At 44.9% G+C, this 15,096-nt stretch overlaps 1 protein-coding gene across 2 annotated transcripts in view; it reads right to left on the minus strand.

The window, feature by feature from the left end:
- The window catches only part of TANC1 (tetratricopeptide repeat, ankyrin repeat and coiled-coil containing 1), a 773,242-nt gene that overhangs the window by 475,954 nt on the left and 282,192 nt on the right, over positions 1-15,096 (minus strand). For both annotated transcript variants that reach the window (XM_086956663.1, XM_086956662.1), the window contains exon 3: positions 1,469-1,663. In XM_086956663.1, coding sequence (XP_086812789.1) covers positions 1,469-1,663 — 195 coding nt within the window. The remainder of the gene's footprint in view (positions 1-1,468; positions 1,664-15,096) is intronic.

Genomic DNA, 15,096 nt, shown 5'->3' on the forward strand with positions numbered 1-15,096 from the left:
TAGCTCCTCTCTCAAGTCTCTTAATTTGATACCAGCCGTCCCCATCACCCTGACCCAACCGTCAAGACTCAAAGGTGCTGTCTTCAACATCCATTCGTTTAATTTACAAGCTAATTTCATTTGCACCTTCATTCTCTTCACTGTCAACACTTGGCTCGCGCGGACTCCACCACTTTTCTTCCACATATTCTCCATATGACTATTCCATCAAATACTTAAACGACCACACACCTGGGCTGGTAGCATCACTGGGCACTATTTCTCGGTCTCGGTGCAACCTCTCACTTTTCATATATGCACTACTGGCTAGGTCCACAACTGACTACCAGAAGCAGGAGTGAGAGGGCTTTTCTTTGCCGAGCTGCAGCCACCGTTCCCATACTGAACAGGCCAAGACGAATGCAAGGTTAGTACATCCTCCGACGAGAGACTTGTGTAAGCTGGAGCTACAAATAATGTGAGTGCCATTAAACTGGACACCATAACTGTTATTTAAAGTGCTGTAAAACAGTAAAACCTGCAGTCCAATTTGGCAAATTGGACTATGTGTGGTGTACACGTTGGATGTGATTGCAGGTGGCACAGACTCTCCATATCTATGCGACATTTCCCCCTGTCAGGCGGAAGAAACGTGGCACAGTTATTTGTTTTTCTCTTATTATATTTTTCTGTAATTCATTCTATGTATGACCAATGTCATGTTCAAGCTGAAAATGTTGATGTCCACTTTTGTTATCCTTTATGCATACTATGGGTGCCGTTTGAGGCATTCTTTTTGCCTTGACTGTCCACAATAAAATTATGTTGTGAGAAAAAAAAACATGCAGCCACACATGCTATAAAAATACAATCTACAGCCACAAAAGATGTAAAATGGTACAGGCTAAGAAATTGAACAGCTGCTCAGTGTTCAATACGGAGTGAGATGGGAGATTACCAGCATCTGTGAAAGAATGTTTGCAGAAGCAAGGAGAGTACCAGAAGAACGTAATACTATAAAGACACTATGCAAATCAATTAAAAAATGTTCATACATTCAACTGGTCGATACAAGAGTAAAAATACTGATATTTATTAAAACTGAGAGAGTAATCATTTTACCAAAAAGGCGTGCTTAGATTGGGGGCAAAACATGTAGACAGACCAGATATATAAGGAAAGGTTTCAGTAAATGTAATAAACAGTACAAGATTTTTTATTCAGTCAGTTGAAAGATAAAAGCAGAAAAGTAGTAGGCAGAAAGATGGTTTTTGAAGATGTAATTGACCAATCCCGTGTGCAGGATATGTGATGACAAGAGGGTACAGCCAAGACGTTAAAAATGTTAAGAACATGAAGACAAGCTATGATCAGGTTAAGTATGCTTTCATGCGAAATAATGAAACCAAAAGCTCATCGTTTTAGAAAATGACCACATCGCGGACTACTTTGGCAACGCAGACAGTGAAATTGAGCGAATAAATCTTACCTGGAGATTTTTTATTTGATCGCGATGGCATGGAGTAGGGCTGACGAGGCAACAGAGGCGATGAAGGCAATGACATTGAAACCCCTTTAGCTATACTCATTCTGAACAGGTCGTCTGGTGTAGAGGTTCTTCTACCCATTGGGTAATCGGAATTGTGACCAGGAATAGTAATAACTTGAGATGCATTTTCCTCACCTGTTGAAAATATAGCACATATTTTAGAATATTTATCGAACGCACACAAAAGGGACTAGGTATTTAGTAAAATCCCTGAAACCTTTAAAGACCACATGTCCGAACTCGGAAATTACTCTAGAAGTCTATGCTAGTCTATGTTTAGAGTAGATTTCCTACTTTTAAGGGGTTCACAAAAAAATTTCATGACATTTATGAGACCGTCACAGATTTACAGAATTACTTCAATGCACAACATGTTAAGCTTTTGGAACAGCCACCAGCTGAAAAATATGTCCTGCGTGCCCCCAAATGTACAATTGGACACCATTTTTCTGTCTTTTTTAAAGAGGGCTTATATTGTTCCCTGTGGACAAACCCCCCACACCGCTATCCCTATCAAAAGTTAGGACGTGCCTTCCTCGTCTCCTCAGTGCAAATGCGCTTACACCATCTTAATACAGGAGAAACGTTGTGTGATCCAAGGTGAAAACTACACGCAAAGAGGGACCATGAATGCTTCAAATTAGTATTGGTTAGTGTTGTAAGAGCAGCACTCCCATCTCTCCCCCCCCCCCCCAAAAGGCCACAATCCCACTTTTAACGTACACACGAAGTAAACCAGTACATTTTTCGCAATAGCTATTCTGTGAATTATGATGCCTAATTTACATTTGTAAAATTCTGTTTTACACACAACTGGGACACAGGTTCACCAAAACCTCTCTGAATCAAAATATTAAATGCAAGTAAATGTAGACAGGCTCCCCATTAATTAGGAATGTATCTGTGTGATGCAAAGATACTGTATGCAGCTTTCAAAAAGCTACTTCCAAAAGATGAAAGATTGGTACGGTTTATACTGCTGAACCCAATAGGCTGGTATTTATATTGGAGAAAAAAAAATCATACTACTCTGGTACTTATTTTTGCAGGAAGCAGAAGAGAACAGAGACTAGGGGAACCATTAATGTATCTACCACTTGTATGCATCACACTTCCACCATAGTATTAGGGAGCTTTACATGAAACGGAATAAATTACATAAGAACAGACAGAAAAACAATGAGCACAAAAAAGCCGCAGTTACAGCATAGGAGCATGGCAGGAAGCCAGACAGCAGCTGGATAAATATTTGGGCACAGATTAGGGAAGAGAGGAGAGGTGTGATTCGTCCAAGTCAAGGTGGAATAGGTGAGGCATTAGCCGTTTCATGAACCTGAGAAGGTTGGACAGAGTTCGAATATTAAGCGGCGGAGCAACCCAAGCATAGATTGCAGCACCGCACCAGAGAAGGTGGTTTCTATGCAAACTAGTTCCAAAGATCCAGAGGCGTTGAGCTTCTGAGTACTCTTGGGCAGTCTGACAAAGGGAGGTGCTTAACAAGGTATGGGTTTGTTTGAAAGCCAGGCAATGTTTTCACACAGGAATGTTCTGCAGGTCTTTACCTAAAATAATCATGAGCCACGGTGGCTAGTTTGTCCTTTTCTGTTGACCAAACAATGAATCAAGCTGGTCGGAAGTAAAAAATTGGCAAATGCTAGTAGCTGTGAGGGTTTTTACTAATAATCCGATTTGGCTATGTAATCTTTATGCTTTTTAGCCACACAACAATTTTCTATCCGGTCTATGGCAATGGCAACGAGTCATACATGGGTGGAACCAATATGGAATATTGGGCAAAACTAGTGGTTTTGAGGTGTACCTAACTGTAACTCAGGACTCAGTCAAGACCAAAATAATCAAGGTCTTTTCTCATCATCCATCCCAGTAAAAGTCAAGGTCACAACTAGCGAGAAGATAAGAAAATATATATTATAATTTACCTACAGGGGATCAGACTGCCATGAGGGCATTTTCAGGGTGGGCCAGAGAGAAGGGAGAGAATGCATGGTTTGACCAACCTGGGGCATCTTATCTTATATTAACCGCCAAGTAGGGCAGCATTTGAGATCTGTAGGGGCTCTGGGCCTACAGGAAATGTTGGGGATAAACACCACTGGCTTTTAGCCTGTATGTGTATTATCTGCTGCATCAAAGGACTAACGCAAACACGCTGTACCACTATCTGAGAATATCACTCTCTGCAAGTGTTTTCGAAGCTCCTTATCCATAATGGAGGCACCAAGGAGTAGCGAGCTGCCACAGGGGCCAACTCAAGGTTTCATGAGCCTCGATAATTCGATGATGAGAGTGAAGGAAAGTATGGAAACCGGTGTGGCATGGAAGGAGAATGCCCTGGTGGTACCCTGAACTACAATAAAGAACCTCTTGGAAACCAATTGAGTTTCAAGTAGTAACACAATAAAGGCCATGTAGAACAGTGTACTTAATTAAAAAAAAATTACATTATTTCATTTGACAGATATATCAATTACAATTTGTATCCCTTATAGGGTATCAATCATACAAATATGATCAGAAAAGGGGGACATTTACAACACATCTAATATCCAAACACGGTAAACAAACAGTAAAAAGAGTCAAACTAAAAAATGGACACTACAATGTGTAAGACATTAACTGTACAGATATATGTGAATACATATAATACATCACTATGAAGTGCAGACACGTACCATCTCGTACAATACACATAACATTCGTAAAGTATATAGAGGTTAAAATCTAAATCTAGACTGAATAGATTGGTCTCTAATAATTACAGTTCATCTGTTTCATAAGACCTGAACTGACCAGACTAATCATCTGAGGTGTAAAGCAACAGTATTGGATAACTGCTAGATACTACTGGGGCTCTGAAAATCAATGTCTGCATCGAAAAACCCAATCACAGAAGCAAGTTTTCCTGCCCGGTCATAGGAATGATATAGAAACAATAAGCCTGAAGTCAAGATAATAAAGTCTACACATTAAAAAACCCTTCGATCCAATTCCTGCAAGGATTCAATTGTAATACCAAAAAACGTAAAGGATTCGAATTGCTGAGGATGTATGACTATATCCTTGCACTGTCAGGAACAGGGGGGGCTAGCCCTTAAGCACCCTAGTTTGAATTTTCATCTATTGAGTAATCTGAAGAGGTGAACGAGAGATAGTTGTTTTGTAAAATCTTACCGTTGATACAATGTCATAGAAGGAACCCTGAAGAAGTACTTTGGCTGGAGTCCTATCACACTCTTTCCCTTTGGTGGTTGCAGAAGATTTGAGGAGTGTCTTGGTGTAACCTGTTCTAGCTTCTCTAGGAACCAGGGGTCTGCAAATCTTAGGAGGAACGGGGCAGGGCTCTGTTTAAATATTACTGAATCAGCAGCTCTAAGAAGGGTAAGAAGGGGAGACCTACGCATCTTCACCGGGGTAGGAATACCATGCACTGTGAGCAAGGAATGAGAAAGCGCTCCGCCACAACCATTTTCAGGGACTGGGACACCACAGTGATGACAGTAATTTAACAAGCATTTACAATGCAATGGTTTCGCCTTTGGAAAAGTTAGAGCTATTGGCATTGTAAATGACAAAATTTGTATTTATGTGTTGGTTTTGAAAACAGATAAATAAATGGCATTGTCATTTACATTGCCATTAGCTTAATCTCTGCAGTCACTCTGCAGTCCCTAGCACTCCCTAGCACTCTGCACTCCCTAGCACTCTGCAGTCACTCTGCACTCCCTAGCACTCTGCAGTCACTCTGCAGTCACTCTGCTCTCCCTAGCACTCTGCAGTCACTCTGCACTCCCTAGCACTCCCTTGCACTCTGCAGTCACTCTGCACTACCTAGCACTCTGCAGTCACTCTGCACTCCCTAGCACTCTGCAGTCACTCTGCACTCCCTAGCACTCTGCAGTCACTCTGCACTCCCTAGCACTCCCTAGCACTCTGCAGTCACTATGCACTCCCTAGTCACTCTGCACTCACCACTCTGTACATTACCCAGTTCCAGGATGAAACCAAGGCATTAATTGTGATCATTAATCCATCACAGGGAATCAACATTGCATGGTATTTCAAGGAAATTGTAAAAGTACACTAACGAAAAGCCAGCAGCAGCAGTGGGTAGGTACAGTAATAATCTTTTAATAATAGAACGCCCACACCCCTAAAACTATAGTGGGTGGAAAGGAACAGGGCCCAGGAGAGGCAAACAGAAACAAGCATTTAGGCAGATCTATTGGCTTTGCCAATATTTTTAAGCTTTCTTGTAGAGAAGTTAAGTATTGAAATGATTAATAAGCTGTCACTTAATTCCAAGTTTTCTTTGGCGACAGGAGAAATGATGTAACTGCTTCGCAGGGATACATGGCTGTAGAAACAACACACAATTAAGGAAATGTATACATAATTGGCAACAATAAACGGATCTGATAAGTACATATATCATATGTGCCTCCCTGGCCAGAAAATATAACAAATGTTCTTCCTTTAGTAAGCAGTGCACATTGGAATATAAATGCACACATCAATCGTGCACCAATGTAATTGTTAAAGAAAGCTGAGCTGCCTTGAAAGCGCGTTGGGATGCCCAACCAGAAGGAACCGCTGCGAAGGAGTTGTGGACAAACCCTGGCAAGAAACTGTGGGGAAAAAACTGCACAGTCAATTTCAGTCCTACAATATTAAAAAAACGCCCTGAGAGAAAAATTGCACAAATCGTACCTCAATGTATACAATGGTCAGCATACATAATTGTGCTTGTCGGTTAAGCCTTACAGTTCTAAGCACACTTATAACAGATGGTATTAAAACATCCAGTGCGAGGAGGAAACTATCAAGAGTTGGCAGGGATACGCTAAAAGCGCATGCTGCGAGGTTAAACATGTATTGTAAGCACAGCAAAGGGATACAGATTGCTGGGATTGTGATAAGTGGGGTCGAACAGAACATATGGTCACCTGCCATCCGCACTCCAGCCCCAATATGCTCCTGGGCCTGCCTGGTATCAGCGAGGAGCCAGGCCTCTACCATGGGGCCTCTGCAGCTAGTTTGGTCAGACTCCTGCTAACCACATTTACACATAAAAGCCAGTAGATCTCTGGGACAGAGGAGGTTGGTGGGGGTGGTCAGGGGGCTCTTCATCACAGATCTCTGCTCATCACAAGCTGTTATCTTTAAAATGCCTATAAAGTTGGCCAAAACTAATAGAATGAGTATATAATACTGCAGGAAAACGGGACAACTAGTCACGCAATGAGTAATTAAATCAAACTCCTTTTGAGTGACTCTGGGTAGTATCTACAGTCATTCACGAACTGTTCCTTTCTAAAAAAAAAAAAAAAACATGGCATGATTATTATATAGCATGCAATCGAAGCAGTGCATGTAAAACTAACCTCTGGACAATATCTCATAGGGCAATGCTTAGAGAAGCTTGAACAACTAACGGAAATTAGCCTGTGAAATAAGGGCTTTTATAGGCAGAATGCCACAGTAATTAAATTACATGGAAGGATAAAACGCGAAGCAGACACACCAGGCATCTAACCCTGCCTGCAAGCTACACGTGTAACTGCGCTCTACCCACAAGATCTTTCACTAGCGTAGACAGACACCTGAAGCTGCAGTATTTTCAACCAGACTGAAATACCCACACGGCTGACCAGATAACAGAAGTGTGAGCATACAAGGCAGAGAGCCTTAAACACGCATGCCACGGCATGCCAACAGTGAACGAGCTGCAGTGCACTGCCCTCCCCACAGGGGCTTCTGGCGCTGCCATCCCCCTCCCACAGCAATACCAGCCCTGGAGTTGCATATGAAAGCAGCGCTTCTTTAAATACAGCCTAATCAGTGAAGGACCCACTCTTTGCTTCAGCCGCCGTTTTTCCGCTACAGGAGTAGCTCCACTCACCACCAGAAGCCCCGCAGCGTGACTGGGAGAGGGAGGCCGCAGAGGAGGACGAGGCGCCGGCCCCAGGACTGCGAGGACCAGCATTCACCATCTCCAGCTGGTCCTCTTCCTGCGTGAGCCGCGCCCCCTTCCAGTGCCCCGCCCCCAGCGAGGCGCTACAACTTCTCGCGGCACCCGCTGCGCGGGTGCCACTCGTGGATACAGCCTAATCAGTGAAGGACCCACTCTTTGCTTCAGCCGCCGTTTTTCCGCTACAGGAGTAGCTCCACTCACCACCAGAAGCCCCGCAGCGTGACTGGGAGAGGGAGGCCGCAGAGGAGGACGAGGCGCCGGCCCCAGGACTGCGAGGACCAGCATTCACCATCTCCAGCTGGTCCTCTTCCTGTGTGAGCCGCGCCCCCTTCCAGTGCCCCGCCCCCAGCGAGGCGTTACAACTTCTCGCGGCACCCGCTGCGCGGGTGCCACTCGTGGATACAGCCTAATCAGTGAAGGACCCACTCTTTGCTTCAGCCGCCGTTTTTCCGCTACAGGAGTAGCTCCACTCACCACCAGAAGCCCCGCAGCGTGACTGGGAGAGGGAGGCCGCAGAGGAGGACGAGGCGCCGGCCCCAGGACTGCGAGGACCAGCATTCACCATCTCCAGCTGGTCCTCTTCCTGCGTGAGCCGCGCCCCCTTCCAGTGCCCCGCCCCCAGCGAGGCGCTACAACTTCTCGCGGCATCCGCTGCGCGGGACGCGCGCGGGACGCAGCCCGGGGCGAAGCCCGGGCCAAGGGCGGGCCCGTTGTTGCCCGTTAGTGCCCGGTAGAGACCGGACCGGGCCACCCCTCTAAGAACGACAACCCAGCTACAAACAAGCATGCCGCCGAAAACTAGAAGCGCCTCCAAACCTAAATCCAAGCACGCACAGGAGGTGGCACAAGTTACAGGTCCTATTGACCTATTCCTATCACGGGTCAACGAAACAATAAATCAAAGTATAGCTATAATAGAAAAGAGAGTTTCAATGGACCTCTTGGCCGCAAACGCCAAGCGCTCATCACTCGGCGCTATAGCGAACGCGGCATCCCCAATTAACCTGACTTCCCAAAACAACTCACTCCCTGTATCTCTATTAACGACAGAACCAAACACTGTTCCCTCAGTGGTCGACCTGTCAGTCACGCACTCTGAGTCGGACCCCTCGCTAACATCAGAAGACCTGGAAGCAACTCCTGATCTAGAGGGATGCCACACCCAAGAAAACACCGAAACCATCGAAAACTTGCTCCAGCCTAGCGAGAGGGACGGGGCAATATCTGAGACCTGCCTAACATTTAGTGGAAAAATACATAGCTCACCCACGATTCACTTAAACTCCCCATCCGCCAACACCACACTGCACATTTCCGACCCTATTCTTCCACATAAGGCAATTTCCAACAGTAACGCATTAGAGCAATGTAAGACCTGTAGAATTACATCACAAGTGCTCACCACCACCAAAGACTTACTTTATCAATATTTAAAGCCAATTCAGCTGAGCATCAGAAACCTCGAAGCTCAACTGACAATAATATCGGCCACCCTCCTAGACTCAAACACCAGGATAGAGGTAAAGGGTCAGCGAACCGTCTCACACCAACCCAAAAAAGTAAACCAAAAACATACGCAGAAGGCAGTCAATATCCCAAACGCAATACCTATAGTACAGAAGAACTCAAACCCACCGTCCACCAAACCCAAACCAACAGCAAGCACGTCCCTTCCTCAGCAAGAGAAACCAGTACAACACATCGCACAGCAAGCAGCTACTACAGGCAAGGTCACCACACATACCCCACGTCCAACGCAAAATACAGATTCCAGCAGAGTCCCTCCAGAGAAACCCGATCCTCAGTCCGTGAAACCATTACCTTCCCAAAAACCATCAAAAAATCCCCCGGAAGCAACCCCGAAAAAAATTTCCTCAGTTAGACGCCCAGCTCATCTGCCTCCCGAAGCCACGCCCTTCACAATAGTCCTAACAGGAGTACCTGAGCTAGTAGAGGACATCCCAGAAACTGCATGGTCACTTAAAAACAAGGCCATGCAGTGGCTCAGCATAAACAGACCTCTCGAATCTCATCTATCGGGAGGGATCACGTCAGCACGAAGGGTAGCTTGGATAGGAAAGACAAAGAAAACAATACGCGGTGACTGCATAATTGTAACATGCAGGGACCCCGCAACGGTAGACCACATCTGCGCCTGGCCACAACTCGAGAAAAAAGGGGGAATAGATGCCCGACACCTCTCTTTCTTCTATCCCCCAGCCAAACAACACCACAACTTCCCACCCTGGGAATGGCACCATCACCCCAAAGCCCAGCGTAATCAGGACCCCTGGCGTCAGACACCATGGAGCCAGAGGGATTACACATTTGAGTACCTAGACAGGGGGGGACCAAGAGATAGGTATGCCGATGGCCAGGTCCCATACTGGCAGGATAGACCCTACACGGCATACGATGGTTGGCAGGGTTTCCCGACCCAAAATCGATTCGAGTGCCTCGATATGGTTGATTGACCATTCATGGCCAAACCCAGTTACTATACAGCAGCAGATGCCCCACTTTACTTTGCCTCTGACTTGCACCCGATAGATTCATCAAATTTGCACAATACCTCAATGACACCAAAGACCCATTTAAACAACTCTCTGACCCGCACTCCCCCTGTTGTATTGGCCACGAGAGGAAGACCACCCAATGAACAATTGTCAGTCGCAGAAACCACCATCAACCCCAATACAGCACCCGCCACCTCGATTGACAAAAGGGCCAGGACTATAGGCATAGTCTTCTGGAATGTCGCAGGCCTAACCGGAAAAATTGCATGTCCTCAATGGCTGGAAGCAGTAGGCAGCCATCAAATCTTGTGCCTACAAGAGACTTGGCGTACATCCCCCCTCCATCTAGTGGGATACAAGACATTTTTTACCAAAGCAACGCCAAGCCCAATGGGTAGACCAAAAGGCGGGCTCATGATCTACCTTTCAAATACCATAACAGCCACCGTAAAATTAACAAAAGAAACACCCATTTTCCAAATCATTCAAATCACTCACCAGACCACAGCAACGAGAAACATACTCATAATCATAAACTATTACAATAACATAGGTACTCAGGACTGCTGTACCTACTTAGATGAAATGGTGACTCACATATCTACACTACAAAGCACGAACTCTAACGCGACAATGAAACTTATTTGGGGAGGCGACTTCAACCACCCACTATGCCCAAGCCATAAAAGCGGAATCTGTGGCCTGCAATCGGAATCCGGAAACCTCATCCCTCACTTTGTACACTCCCAAAGTGGAAGCAAGTTCAATGAAACTATATTTTCTCTGGACCTAGACTTCGTAAATGAACTAGTCGACCCGCCCCAGGAATTTCTACCCACCTTCCACGGGCGAGGTTGCACGTCTACCATCGACTTCATTTTAGCCTCTAGCACCTGCAAAGGATCGCTAAACAACTACAAAGTAGGGTCCAGCCCGATCAGTGACCACTATCCCCTAAGCGTAGAGTTTATCATAGAAGAAGTAGGCCCTTACAAAGCACAAACCAGCCATCTGGATCAAGAATCTTTAGCATTAAAGAAGAAGAACGGATACGCCATCAAATGGGCGAAAGTCGACCCCGAAGTCATCTCGCAAAGGATACTCGAAAAAACGTATCTCTGGCAAAGGGACTGCTTGTCAGCAGAGGCCTCCCCCGCACAAATTATTGCCTCTTTCAATAACATCCAAGGGGCAATAAGAGATGAACTATTCAGGCAAACGGCAAACAAATCAAAATCCCAAACAAAGAGATGGTTCAACTCAGATTGCAGAAAGGCCCTCACATTCTTAAAAGAAGCCCTACGACAAAAACCGCGAGATGTTCAACTAATCTCGGTCCGAAGAAAAGCTTACAACAACGCCAGGAAAAACCGAAGGCTCCAGATAAAGAAAGATCTGTGGTCCCAATTGCACGAGAGTGCATTAAAAAAGGACAGTATCACTTTTTGGCAGGTTATTAGATCACCCTTTTTAGACAACAACACCGACACACACCACCTTGACGTAGCCATAACTGAGAACGACTGGGTCCAACATTTTACAAAAATCTTCGGCCAGACAATAGACATTTCTCAAAAAGAAGGCGAGGACGAAATAGAGAAAAGTTTCCTCCCCATCGATTTAAGCTTCACGGTTAACGAGGTTAGAAAAGCGATTAAAGCATCAAAAACTGGCAAGGCTCCCGGCCCCGACGGGGTACCCATGGACCTGTTCTTATATAACAACGAATACTGGTCACTAATAATAACTCGGTTAATGACCGCAGTCACCAAAATCGGACTCCTTCCATCATGGTCATCATCCACCCTCGTGCCAATATTTAAGAAAGGGGACCGAAATGATCCCGTGTGCTACCGACCGATCTCCCTTCTGGACTCCACAGGTAAAATTGCAGGTCGATTACTCCTGGACCGATTACAATCTTGGGCCCAGGAAAACAACATCCTCACAGACCTGCAATATGGTTTTCAGAAGGGGCTCGGGACGGTGGAACAGGCCTTAAACCTTACCCTCCTGGCCGGAAAATACACACGCGCAAAAGAAGGAAAAATCTACCTGGTATATGTGGATCTAAGCGCGGCCTTTGATTGTGTCCAGCATGCAAAGATGTGGGACATTATGACCAATCTCGGAGTAGATCCATCTATACTGGCCTTTCTTCGGGGACTATACACCAACGCAGAAGGCCGAGTGCGCTATGGCACAGGTGGCGAACTATCACGTCCCTTCAAAATCACAAGAGGAGTAAGGCAAGGGTGCGTGCTGGCTCCCTTCCTATTCAATCTATACACCAATGGGATTGAAAAAGCCATGTTGGCAGGGAGTCAGGATCTTCCTCAGATAGCTCGCCGCCCTATACCCATCCTCCTCTACGCCGACGATTCGGTCATTCTGGCCCGAATGGCCAATCAACTCCAGCATCAGCTGAACAAATATGTGACATTCATGGACTCCCTGGGTCTAAAAGTAAATGCAAAGAAAACTTTCACAATGATCATAGGCCCCAAACACGGAACACTAAAACCCATATACATAAACAATACCAAGTTGGAAAAAACATCAGTGTATCCTTACCTGGGCATACTTGTAGATGACCCAATGACATGGCGCAAAGCCATCGAAGCCAGAAATCTTAACTTTCGGCGAGCAACATCAGCACTATGTGCATTTTCCAGGAAACTCGGCAAACCAGCTCCCTCGGAACTGCTAACGCTGTATTATGCAAAATGCCACAGCGTGGCTAGTTACGGAGCAGGCATCTGGGGCCATGGAAGCATCAACCAACTGCAGGTAACGGAGAACGCTTTCATCAAGTACGTTCTGGCCCTCCCCCAAAGCTCCCCAATCTTAGCATCACATCGGGAGCTTGGGATGGAATTTGTAACAGACACCTTACGCTGCCAGCCCCTCATCCTATGGCACCGCATATGGTGCAATCCAGAAAGCCATATAACACGTTCTCTCATTACCGATTGCCTCAGTCTTGCCCACTGGAAAAAAATACCCTGGCTTAATTACATCTATAAATTTTTCCAAGATCTTGATCGGGAGCAGTATTTCTTAGACCCACCCTCAATAGAGGATATTTCAAAGAAACAACTTAAAGAATTATGTATGGGTCACCTGAGAGAACTTCGAAATCAGGTAGAAATCGTAAAAGCGCAAAACGGGAAGATTTGCCCACGGCAATCAGCGAAACTGGCACAGCCCTATTTGACGTTTTTCCTCTCGAACTATGAAAAGTACTTACTGACAAGGCTCCGGTTCGATCTCTTCTTCCGCTTGGTTTCATTCCCGGAACAGCACAACTGGTCTCGGGACATGACCTGTTGTCCGTGTGATGGAGTCTCCAAACAATCCACGGTCCATGTCACATTGTTCTGCAAATTCTATAGAGAAGCCAGGAAAAAATGGATCCTTCCTCTCCTTCGTTCAAGCGGCCTCAGAAACACGTACCCAGCTCTCGCCTACCTCCAGACACCGGCAAATCCGCACGAAGCTAAAATGACAGTGACTTTTCTAAAAATTGTACTAAAAATCCGCAAGGGCATGATTTTATAAACCGTAATATGTGTACTTTTGTGTAAATCCGATGTTTTTATAAAAATGTACTTTTTATGATTATGCAAATTTTTATAATCGAATAAAAGTTTATGAATCTGAATCTGAATCTGAATCTGAAATACAAGTGGTCTTGTGTAACCGCCTGCTTTCCCTTGCGGTTCCATCAGTGCAAGGAGTAAAAATGTGGCACGATATGCCTAAAAATTAAACTGGTAACAGTAACATTCAATATAACAACTGACACCGTATGTAAAAATATATATATATATATATATATATATATTTTTTTTTTTTTTTGTCCTCAGCTTGCGATTACTGTATGATTACGGAGTATCAGGTGTCTGCCTCTTTATTCTTTTCCGACACTGCCCCTCGATCTCTCTTGCCTGGGGAGTTTTATCCTCTTGTTGGTTTTGAGGAGTTTCCTTTACTCGTTACATACCAATGCTTCTGATTTGGAGCGAGGGGAGCTAGCCAACTTGACTACTCGACAAGTACCGTACTTGTCCACCAGAAGATGTATCGCTTTAATCATAGGACTTATGTTTGATTCTTATTTGGGTTTAAGAAGCTTTCAAAATTATCCCAGAACTTAAATCTCTTGCTTACATTTCCTAACTTATCAAGTTTGTTGATTCTTATTGCCGAATTCAGCCATTCTGCATGAGTTGGGCAAGAGGATCCTATCCATTTGATACAGATTTCTCTCCTTGCAAGGACTATTAACACAAAGAGGAGATTTTCTTGCTCCTTAGTAAACCCCCCTCATTTCCTGGGTCTACAATCCCAAAAAGAGTAAGAATTATACTCACAGTTAGTTGTTTGGACAGGATTTTGCTCAGGGTCTTACCAACTTGATCCCAAAATTCTTTCAATCGGGGGCAGCTTTTAAACATGTGGATATCGTCTGTTTTTTCTTCCCCACACTTAGGGCATTTCTTTATTCCAGCGTTTTTGAATTTGGAGAGTTTTTTTGGTGTCCAATACGCCCGATGAATTGTATACAAATGGTTCCTTTTCAAGGCCGCGGATTTCAAGGTTGACCAGCATTTATCCACAGATTTTTCCCAAATTAAATCTAGATCTGTTGTTACAATGTCTCTCCCCCATATTTGCGTTTCCATGTGGATGTTAATGTCGTTGGCCGTTATCAGAGCCCAGCACCACTTCGCTACTTCTTTTGGTAATCGTGTTGTTTTGACCATGTCATTTTCCAGATTATCATTACCATTTACACTGGGGAGAGTTTTGGACCAACTTAGAATTTGATAATATTTGAATTTGGATAGTGTGTTGTTTGTCAACTCTTGAAGCTCTAACCAAGTTTTCAAGTTTGGGCCATTTAGTATTTGTCCCCAGTACTTTATGTCGGCTCTTTTTAATGAGAGTGCGAGGGTATCTTTTAGGCATTCTGGGGTTCCGGGGGATTCCCAAATAGGGGCCCATTTGCTATAGTACGATATTTTCAGGATGCCTCTAATTTGTGTCCACATCTT

This window comes from Lissotriton vulgaris, chromosome 2_1 (genome assembly GCF_964263255.1).
Source record: "Lissotriton vulgaris chromosome 2_1, aLisVul1.2, whole genome shotgun sequence".
NCBI lineage: Eukaryota > Metazoa > Chordata > Amphibia > Caudata > Salamandridae > Lissotriton > Lissotriton vulgaris.